The sequence below is a fragment of the Lipophrys pholis genome (assembly GCF_963383615.2).
Source record: "Lipophrys pholis genome assembly, chromosome: 16".
Taxonomy (NCBI): Eukaryota; Metazoa; Chordata; class Actinopteri; order Blenniiformes; family Blenniidae; genus Lipophrys; species Lipophrys pholis.
This window is the reverse complement of record NC_137634.1, coordinates 11303344-11314690: the sequence shown is the minus strand read 5'-3', so window position 1 is coordinate 11314690 and position 11347 is coordinate 11303344. Positions and strand designations below refer to the sequence as shown.

General features: G+C 39.5%; 1 protein-coding gene across 2 annotated transcripts; it reads left to right on the top strand.

The window, feature by feature from the left end:
* The first annotated feature begins 5132 nt into the window (after positions 1–5132).
* Positions 5133–10678, top strand: sms (spermine synthase). Of its 2 annotated transcripts, none has more exons than XM_080483563.1 (11): positions 5133–5292; positions 6474–6594; positions 6793–6880; positions 7240–7304; positions 7422–7597; positions 7729–7883; positions 8012–8101; positions 8418–8532; positions 8614–8693; positions 9040–9155; positions 9540–10678. In XM_080483563.1, the coding sequence occupies exons 1-11, from the start codon at positions 5247–5249 to the stop codon at positions 9568–9570; spliced, it is 1083 nt and encodes a 360-aa protein (XP_080339689.1). In that variant the 5' UTR covers positions 5133–5246; the 3' UTR covers positions 9571–10678. The 2 variants fall into 2 exon arrangements, with proteins under 2 accessions (XP_080339689.1, XP_080339690.1); XM_080483564.1 differs by having other exon boundaries at positions 5141–5292; positions 7729–7892; positions 8021–8101.
* The last annotated feature ends 669 nt before the right edge of the window (positions 10679–11347 follow it).

The following is an 11347-nucleotide window of genomic DNA, read 5'->3' as shown; positions in this document are numbered from 1 at the left end:
GAAACGCCCACACGCGCTTTCTGCGTCTCCTGTTCGCTGAAACTGTACGTCAATTACGACGTCGAAGGCGATGCGGGAGCTCTAATTGGATGCAGGTGTTCTCGCGATGTTCAGTCGTGGGTCCATTGAGCTGTCTTGGTTCAGTTTTCAGTGCTGTCTTTGTTCGGTCTTTTCAGGGAAGGGCTCCGACTCACAAACAGACTCGATCAACTCGATTAGTCGAATCAGTTCTATGACTTTTCATATTGTCAGAAAAATTTAGAAAATGTGCATAAGTACTTTCCAAACACTGAGATGGAACTACAAACGCATTTATTTAATCTCATTCTCAATATGTGTTAAGTTTGTTACAAAGATATAGAAAAAAACTATAACATCAACATGTCGGAATAGAATAAATTTGCAATAACAAACTCAAACAACTTCTAGCTATATATTATTGGCAGCCAGTAAGAAGTCTATTACAAGGAAGCGGTTAAAAATAGAACCACCAACCATTGATGAATGGATTGACATTGTGCACAAGATTTATGTTATGAAAAGTAAATTATCCCCAAAGGCAGATAAGACTATTTTTTACAAGCGTTGGACTGAATATGTAAAACCAATTAGATCTAACTTCATATGACAGAATTTGTGCTCTGTGTGAGCTTAACACTTTTGTATATGAGATGGTTTGAGGATCTGAGGAAGTGGGCTCCCATTTTCTGTTCTTTTATTATTGAATTTGTTTGTTTGTTTCGTGTTTATAACCAATATAATTGGTCCTTAAACTGAGGAAATCCTATAAAAGCAAAATGGACAAAATCAGTTGGACCTTTTACAACCGTGCTTCTCATCCTTGAATGACAGGGGGTTAGGGTTAGGTTGTTGTATCTTCTTCCTCAGCTTTTTTGAATTTTTTTCGGGAAACAGTCGGCTAGTAACATCCAAAAATCTGATCGATTGGTCATCCCTGAAAATGTCATTCGATTCGAGTGAGCAGTTTTTGTGAAAAGTTAGTAAATTACATACATACATACATACATACATACATACATACATACATACATACATACATACATACATACATACATACATACATACATACATACATACATACATACATACATACATACATACCAATAAATAAATCCATGCTTACGAAAACATAACTTCCTTGGCCAACTTTGTTGGTCACTCAACTTTTGTTGGCAAAGGTAATAGATAATATATACATACATACATACATACATACATACATACATACATACATACATACATACATACATACATACATACATACATACATACATACATACATACATACATACATACATACATACATACATACACAAAGACGAAAACATGACCTTCTCTGCCCAACTTTCATTGACGAAGGTAATCATGAAAAATTGGGATAAAAAGGAGAGATAGTATGATGTACAAATCAGTTAATTATTCATAGTGGGCGCAGCTGGTGAACATCACATCAATCTTACCAATCTAAAAAAAATGACAATAAGAAAGATAGAATGAGGTCTCTAGCACCACCTCGAAATGAGAATATCCCTAGGTAAAGTCTGGGCTGTGAGGATCTTTCTCTGCAGTGTTTGCATGTTTTCCCTGGGCGTGTGAGTATTCTCCAGATGCTCTGGTTTCCTTACACATTTCAGGTTCTTTGGTGACTCAAAACATTTCTGTAGTCATGAATGTAAGTGTGTGTTTGTCTGTGTCTTTTCCCGGTGATGGATTTGCGACTCTCCCAGCGTAGAACCTGCCTTCAACCACACACAGCTGGGATTGTGCCCCAATATGGAATGGCCCTAAACCAGACACAGCGGAATAGAAGTTTGATGGATAGATCGCTGATCTTGTTAAAAGGGAGGCTTTCATCAATGCGTTCTTAGCATTTAATGATTCACTCTCGCACAGTTTTTAATGTTGTTTGTTTCAGTTAACTTTGTATTGCATATTTACTGCATTTCCCTAACAACCCAACTGTAATTTGAGGTCACTAAAACATTAACGTAAATTCTTTGTTATTGAGAAATATTGTCATGAACAAAATTTTACAAAAAGTGAATTGAAAAAATTAGAAGAAAATAATCAGTGTTAAAAGGAGTTAATCTTGGCCCATCCAAAAATGCAAGTGCTTCAGCACCATCTGCTGTACAGTATTGTACAAGTACTGTATTCCTAGTGAAGTGGTCATTGAGTTTATGTCCATGTGAAGAAAAATTACTGGTGTGTATTAGAAAGAGCTGAATTAATTTCTTTCTGCATGACAACTAATCTTTTTTTTTTTCCTCGATTCCTTCAACAAACACAAAACCACCTTAACTGTGCGAATGATGTACATCTAGTCCAATGTCTATTTCTTCCTCATCAAAGACACTCCTCACCTCACTGTTTGAGGACACCTCCTCAGTGCCGACAGACTCAGGCTCTTTCAGGTTTTCTGAAGTTGCTCCTGAGGACCTGCTGACAATTGTGATATCTCATTGCTGAATCTAAATGTATGCAAAATGATATTCCCATACTGAGCACACACTTCCCCTCTCAATGGTTCATGACTGCTACAGGATCTTTTTAAATGGATGCTACATTCCAGAAAATTATATCTTAAGTATATTTTTAATTGAATAAAAATATTGTACTTTAATGGTCTCTCTGGGTAAAACTGATGACTGGACCACCTCTCTGAATGGTTTGGTTTGGGGACTGAGGGATTTTCCACCTGCACTGTCTTCTGGCACATAATCCCCCGACAAACTGGAAGCAGGACAATGAATTAACTTTGTGTAGGTAGAATAATTCTATTAGATTGGTTCTGTGAGTTCCATCTTGAAAGTTTGGTTCTTTGCAGAGTACCGCCTTTATAAAAATTATTTTTTTTAAATTTAGTCTGATCATACAATGCTTGTCAGTGAAAAGAATAATGGTATGGTAAACATACGTAGTGATTATGTACGTGCACAGAAATGCGGGGAGAACAGCGCTCACAATTGTTTAGCTATAATAAAAAGAGTATTGACTTTAGAGGAGCGAGATTCACACAGTCCACGCTAAATCAAACAGTGTCAGACATTTACACCGAGCATATTGCAGCTGATGATCTATAACCATACAGCATTGCCAGATAGCTGTGACAGCAGTTGTGTACTTGAAAGCAAGATTTACCAGATACATACGAAAAATGGATATTATTAAAAGTGATTCCAAAAAAGCATTAAAAAATATTTTGTGTTGTGTTTTTGATGTACAAAGTTGGAAATACATCAATCTTCAATCATAAAGATTAAAAAAAAAATTTGATGACATCATAATCATGATGATTCAATTGCACTTGTTCTGTGGTTTAATATGATGGGATTTTAGATTTCACACATAGGCCTAAGTCTATTAAAGAACATAATACAATAATTATTCCAGTTGAATCTTGAGAGTGAAAAGTAAAGGAACTGGTAATCTATCAAAGTAATGTTAAGATGATGACTTCCTCAACAGGGAGCAAATAAATAAAAAAACTCCAGCAGCAGTCTGAGCTGAGTTGTTCTCAACCCTATCACGAAAAAAAAATTGATCATGTTCTTAACATACAAAGCATCCACACACAGTCCAGACACATCCTTATCTGAATTCAACCTGTTTGTTCAGAATTGGAAAAGGACTGTGTGGCACTGCTTTCTCTGAATTCTCTCACATATATAATATGAACTGTCTGAATCATTATTGAGTCGAGTGAATTTCTTTCAGTTCCTCTCCTGAATTTAATCAACAAGAAGGTTCAAAGAACTAAAAAAACAGAGAAAAAAAAAAGAAAAAAAAGGAAAGCAGATACTCTATCATGATCGAAGAACACACATTCTACCACAGCCTCAACATGGTTATCAAGTGCAACGGCAATGGAAAGCAACGGTTCTCACTCAAGTTCAACCAAAGTCGTACAACAAGCAGACAGAAGATGGCGCCACGCTGAGGAGGAATCTATAGTGGAGAAAACCACAGCTGAACAGCAGAAATGTCATGAGTGAGCTCCCTCTTCAAACATACTAATACATTTTATCTGTGGAGCTCTTTACATTTGTGGATCTCAAAGTGCTAAAAACAAGAATATAAAATACTTAAAACTGCAGCAAAAAAATCCATTAAGAACTGCAAAACAAAGACTCTGAAGGTTTTTGATTGTGATGTCAAAGAGGAGTGAATTGCAGTCTTTCTGAACAGAAAAGGTTTTGGCTGTAATTGAAGATGACGGAAGCTGAACCGATAGGCATCCATCCATTTCAGAGGTACATAAATGTGGCCGTCATCACTATGACAGTGAAAGGAGATAATGTAGTTCCTGAGAATAGAGCCCTGCAGGGAAAGTAATGAAGCAGAAGCTTCTGCAATGGAGTTGAAAATAAACTTATGAAGAATTTGATTTCCATTATAGAAAGAAAGCCAAAAGTCGGACCCTGATGATTTGAAAGATACTTAACCTGACGACAAAGATACTAATGACAAAAGTAACTGCCAGAAGATATAAAACAACAAACCATTTCTCCATAAAAACATTAAATGTCTCTCAAAAAAGAAACACAAAGTCACGATTCGTGAATAAAAAATGTGTTAACTTGAATCACTGTTTAGACTTTTCATATGATGTGATGATGTCAAATATATTGAACAGGTTAAAGGTGATCGAATCATCTGGCTATCCCAGGAGGAGCAACAGCACCTCCAACAGTGGGCAATATCTACAAAACTTAAGGAGACTCGTTTTAAAATAAATGATATAGATCCTGTGAGACAATTTCTTGAAAGAAGGTTTACATTTGATGTTGACCCTTGTATTTTTTGCAAGTAAGTGGATGAGACTGTTTGCCATTTGTTTTTTGACTGTTGCTACTTGCAGGTTTCTTTGGGACTGATGTCCATAATTGGATTAATTTAAAACTCAATATCCCCCTTTTGATACATAAAAATTAACTACAAATTCTATGTCGTTATTTCTGTAATCATAATAAGCAATTACCCTTTTACAATCAATGTCAACATTATTTTTAGTTTTACACGGTATGTAATTCTCAATTTTCCTCCAATAAGGTGCCTCTCTCTCGTGCTCTCTGGCAGGCGGACGCGTGCAGCCGCGGCCCCGCCTCCCCGGACACGCGCAGTGGGTAGTAGGAGCAGCAGCGGGAGCAGGGCCCTCCCTCTGTCTCTGCAGATAAATATTCGCAGTCTGCCATTCCAGGCATGGATAACAGTTTCAGTGAGCCATGGCATTGCTACATTACACCCTCGACTTCAGCCTCTCTGCGGCAGGTAAGAGGAGCGCGTGGAGCCGCCGGCCGCGGTCCCGCTCGGGTTCCAGGGTTAGAAGTCACTGCATCAGCGCTGCACGCGAGCGCGCTCGCTGGCTAGCGTGCGGCTACTAACCTGCCAGGCTGTAATCGCCCTTCAAAACAGTGGAGCGTCCTGGTTCGGTGGAAACATGGCTGATTAGCACCCTGCTCGTGAGCGCGCCAGACTGCCGAGGGGGTGCAGGTGGCGGCTTATCACGGCTGGATGTGATTAGTGACATTTGTCGTGTGTTGTGTGACGATACACTTGATCTTTATTGTCTAATCGGGCTCATTGCTGCTGGGACAGTCGCTCGATCACTGCGGCGAACAATGTGAATAAAGTTCGTTCAATCCTCTCGCATAGGAAGTGGCGCCTCCTCTGCCATTATTGTAGTCCCGTATGTTCACATGGGAGACGGGTGGTGTGGGACAAAGTCACATTCACGCCCCTCTTTTCATTTCACGTGGACCGCTGCATAAAATAAAGCATTTTTCTCTGAAAGATGTACATCAGAACCCTTGTTAATGTCTTACAAAGTGAGAGAACAAACTAGGACAACGTAAATACAAGTGACGGACACAAACATTTATACACATCTCAACTGGTTGGACATTTTTAGAGCCTTAAGAGTAACACAGCCAGTTCGTTGATTAATTGGTAATATGTGATAGAACTATACAAAGGAATACAGTGAAATCAAGTAAGAAAATGGAATTAATTATACCAGATTCCCCAGTGTTTGATTCATTGAGCAATCTCTAATGGTAACTGTTAAACAACAAATAACACAAGTTTCTGAAGTACAAACAAAATTCCAATCATTCAAGACAAGAAGTTAGCTGCTAATTAATGGGATTTTGTTTTTTGTAGATAATCTGGGAATAACACAAATCGTAATGGGAATAACTGGTTTGTGAAAAAAATGTTTTTAACCTACAGCCAAAATTTGAAATGAATACAAAAGTCAGAACATGCCAAACGATGATGTTTATGCGGGGGCAAACAAGACTTTGGTCATCTGAGTGAAAAATCAAGTCTAAATGAACTTCATATAAATACAGAGAAGCTGAGACCTGACTGGCTGGGTCTAGTGAGTGTGTAAGCTCGGATGCAGAAAGCGTATCAGGACGTTCTGATTTCTTTCTCCTCTGTGTTCCCAGTTGATTCCTCTTCGACAGTTGCTGGTCTGCTGTCCATATTTCATGAGCAGGAACTGACAGAGACTGTTCACGACACAAATGGGCATGGATACCTCGCTACCTTTGTCGGCAAAAATGGCCGGTAAGGACGACACATTTGGTTTCCCCACAGCTGTGATTGTATTGCATGAAGGAAAACGGTTCCTATAACGGCACGGAAACTTCCCTCATCCTTCTGTTTTTGTTACGTCTACAAATGTTAAACGCGTTTTGAAGTGCTCCCTGTTCCCGCCGGTGGCATCATTATCCACTCTGTGGTGTGACTTGGCTTGTTTTTCAGGTTAGTTATCTTGCGTGTGCACTCCCATGGGCTGGTCACCATTGATCTGCAGTGTTATGAGGAGGATAACATTGCACAACTAGACAATGTAAGTGATTTGGCTGCCACACAACTTTCAAAAAACACCTGGATGTCAACCTGATAACTTTTATGCATATCAAGTGGTGTTATAACACCTTTTAACGATGCCCCTTGAACTAACTTGTTTTTGTTTTTTTCACTCAGTATGAATACTTTGAACATACCATTTTGTCATATCACATTTTTCAACCGGGGAAAACAAGCATCTGTCTGCTTGTCTTCAAACTCGGCCCATTTGCTTTGAAAGCTCAAGTCCAAACATTCAATAAATAATCACTCTTGTCGTGTCTTGTTTTGGGAGGCTGCCTTTGTGGTCGTGTGTGGAAAATGTAAGGTGTGTCTGTTCTGTTCTTTTATGATCCACAGCTTTTAAATGCACTGGAAAAGAAGCTCAAAGTTCTCTTGAATGGCAATATTACGAGGATTAAAAAGTGAGTGTCTAAGGGTCTGCGGATTTGCCTTGTGCTTTTAAATTGCAAAGTGCCAAACTTCACCCAGCTGCCACCGTTGCAATGGTGTTGATCCACCGTGTTTTTCACCATCCCAAGGCTTCCAGCCCTCGTACGAGGCGCAACAGTGGACCGATACTGGCCAACAGCCGATGGCAGGATAGTGGAGTACGACATTGACCAGGTGGTGTACGAAGAGGATTCTGATTACCAAAACATAAAGATATTGCACTCGCGGCAGTATGGAAACATCCTTGTGCTCGATGGGGATGTTAGTAAGTGCACACGGCACCGCACACCATCTGTGCATCAGTTTGGCATCAAGTGATCCTATTCACGTTATTTTCTGGGGATGTTGCATGTTGATCTGACAGAAAACGGCGTGTGCTTATTGTGTACCTTCCAGATCTAGCTGAGAGCGACTTTGCCTACACCCAAGCTATCACAGGTGGTGGAAGAGAGAATTATGCTGGAAAGGAGGTGCTGATTTTAGGAGGCGGCGATGGAGGCATTCTTGCCGAGCTGGTCAAAAAAAAGCCAAAGATGATCACAATGGTGGAGATATCCTTCGTGGCTTCCGTGTTTTTAAAGTGATTTGTTTCCCACCCCGAGGCTGTGTGTTTGTTTTTTTTTCCTCTTTTCTTCTGCAAAATTGAATGTACGTTGGCACCTTTAACTAAATTGTTCACATCGACCAGAAGGTGATAGACGGGTGCAAAATGTACATGAGGAAGACTTGCGGCGATATCCTCGACAACCTGAAGGGAGACTGTTACCAAGTTAGTGCTCATTGATTCTTTCCTGCAGCCGTGTGATCGACGAAAGTAGACGATGCAAATTATTACAAATATCTTCAGGTTAAAGTATTGTGAGTCCCCCCCCCCCATTATTGTTATACAATAACTTACAAAGTATTCAGAGACAAATATAAATGAAACCTTTTGGAATGTGTTTATTTTTCTGGATCTCTCTCTCTAGATATATATATATATATATATAAGGGGAAGTGAAAAGATTTTTGTCTTTTCATGAATTTCAGATGAACGTTTAGTCTGAGTGCATGTTGACTGACCTCTCCTTCTCCGGGGTTCACAGATACTAATCGAGGACTGCGTTCCTTTGCTGAAAAAGTACGTCCTAGAAGGGAGACTGTTCGATTACGTAATTAATGACCTCACGGCGATCCCAATATCCACCGCACCAGAAGAAGGTCGTTATTTTACCTGCTCAGTTGCAAACGTCGGCGCGTCTTAAAGAAACAAGTGCTCCACTTACGCCTGCTGTTTTGTAGACTCGACCTGGGAGTTCCTGCGTCTCATCTTAGACCTGTCGATACAAGTCCTTCATCCCCGTGGGAAGTATTTCACACAGGTGAGTTTATATTGGAAGCAGGCATTCAAGCGTTTAGCTGATGTATTTTTAGCCATCTTTGTTTCCCGATTCTTTTTGTTTGACGAGAAGGGGATGATGTGAAGCGCGATGAGTGAATGAAATATGAGTTTATCACTTCCTAAGTGGCAAACGTTGAACATATTGTTGCAAAACTTCAGTTTTTAATTTGCTGGGAAAACCGCTAAAGTGTTTTATTTATTTTTACCGTGGTGTGTTGACTTGAAGCACAAAACACCCGCTTCTCAACCCTCCAGTGACATCGGGAAAAACAACCCCATAATTCTGAGCGTCTCATGACTTTGGTTTTTGTGCTGCTGGTCATCAGGGTAACAGCGCGGCCCTCACAGAGGCTCTGAGTCTGTACGAGGAGCAGCTTGGGAAGCTCTTGTGTCCTGTGGACTTCTGCAAAGACGTGGTGTGTGTGCCCTCCTACTTGGAGCAGTATCCTTCTTCTTATCAGATCTGAGCAGCTGAGATGCTCAAAAAGGTCAACGCTCACAAAAATAGCTCCATGAAAGGCTTTCATGCTGTAATATCGACTAAATACAATCAAGATTGATGTTGTGGAAAAAAAACTTGTCAACAAGTTATTTTGCCCGTAGCTTCAGATTCTTTCTTATTGCCTGAAGTTTTTGAAATGCCAATCCTTGTTTTTGTTTTTTTTTCAGTGTAAGTTGGTTCTTAACTTTAGTATAATAGTTTTTTGGTGATTGAATAAAGTAAAAAAAAAAATTTTCCCAGTGTTCCTAAAGCGGAACAAAATATCGACGTGCCGTTTGCCTGCTGTCAGATTTAGTAGTGCTGTCCTTAACTGTGCCGCATCAGATGGGTCTTCTACACGGCGTGGAAGAAGTAAAGACCTCCAGATTTCTCTGCTTCAAAATCCCAGCAGCTGGAATGTGAACGCTTCTCTTATTTCCTCTGCTGCCTTTAAGTCGTGTTCAGACCGGACGTGATATGCAAAGTAGGGTGAACACAAAGTTTGAATGAATGCCGAGTTACAGAGGGGATTAAATTTGAAAAAAAGAAAAAACTGAATAAATAGTCTGTGTTCATACTTGCAGGTGCGTCCTCCATGCAGCATTCTGCCTGTTTATATTGAGCGACAGCAGAGTGAATGAAACAAATAGAAATATTTTGAGAACTCTTAAGTTTACAAGCAGTGGATTGCAAAACACTCCCGGCCTCATTCAGTTAACGTTGGTATTTCAGCGTGAAGTTTGATTTTTTTTATATATTTTTTGAATTCGGTCTGAACACATCTTATTGAGCATAGTCAGTTTATCCAGTTTACCGTTTTTGTTTTAGTTTTTTTTTTTTTTTTTTTCCATTGTTTGCCGCAGCTTTAAGTTGTATTAATTGTATGTTACTTGATTTGAGTAATTGTCCATTTGCATGCACTCTAAAGGAACTGTTGGTGTTGAAACACTGTTTTGATACACTGATGATGTGGTGTGACTCATCTTACATAATAGATGTTTTTCTGTCCCGAGTTGTGAGTTCAGATCGTTTGTTCATCCAATGCGTAGGCCCAACCTACCCCAACTGAGACGCTTTTAAGCTTCATCATTTTGTTACTGTTACCCAAGTGTGGTGGTTTTAGGTTGTTTCAAAGCAACATGGTCATGCCCAGCGAGACTAAAGCGTTTGAGTCCACATGTGTTTTTAAAAGGGAAACAATTCCTCCACATTGATACCACCTCTATGCTTGTGCTGTTTTTATGCCGTTTTATTAGCACCTTTTGGTTTCTCCTAATAAATTTAAATTTGTTTTTTTTTTTAAGATTTTATTAGGTTCATGTGAAGGACGGTGAATGTAGCTTGCATATACAGTACACAGCACATTTAGCAACCCTGTGGGACATTTATTTATTCAATAAAATTTCACCAAATGCTGTTCTGTCCTGCTTGAGAACATTTTGTGACCATCTACAATAAAATGAAATAAAAATTGGGAACATTGTATTCACTGTGTGAGTTAATCTGCAATGAGAAATGAGTCGCCTATATATATATATTTTTTTTTTTTTAAAGCAATGCCAGAGCATTGATATAAACTCGGCACAAAAAGTAAGGAAATGTGTTTTGGGGGATTATTTCTTTGTTAAACAATGCTTCTTGACGTTTGTCCAGGTCGGAGGGATCTCAATGCAAACTGACTTGGAAGACATTTTGTCCATTATTCCCATGGCTTTGTCAGTCCATGCCTCTCACTGCACGAGGCTGCCTGGTGTTTGAGGTTTGTCGAAAAAAGATGCTGTTCAGAGACAAATACTGCCGAGTTTGGTTCAAAATGAGATACTTGGATGCGGGTTGATTTAAAAGTCTTTTTGCTGTTCATCGCCTGAGAAGTCTCAATACAGTTTATTTACTTTGAGACGCAAAGCCTGGTTGTCTTCATTCTCTCCACCCACACCTCAAGCTCAGAGCTTCCCAACACCTCATAGTACAGATGATTCTTTTAGCGTCGCAGTAGAATGGGAAAGTCGATTTACTAGTTTCAGTTTGGGAGGCTAATTTACCGACATGATGAATCGGATTAGATTACCTCTTGCTGCTGCAGGTTGAGACTTCAGGTGGACTTTATTTAATGCACTGTACCTCATATGTCATCCTCTATAACCTCTGACTGG

Excerpts from the sequence above, each read along its gene's own strand:
- sms (XM_080483563.1), top strand. The coding sequence starts at position 5,247 with ATGGCATTGCTACATTACACCCTCGACTTCAGCCTCTCTGCGGCAG. Across the intron at positions 8,102-8,417 it reads TGAAGGGAGACTGTTACCAA|ATACTAATCGAGGACTGCGT; the intron begins GTTAGTGCTCAT and ends CGGGGTTCACAG. Across the intron at positions 8,533-8,613 it reads ATCCACCGCACCAGAAGAAG|ACTCGACCTGGGAGTTCCTG; the intron begins GTCGTTATTTTA and ends GCTGTTTTGTAG.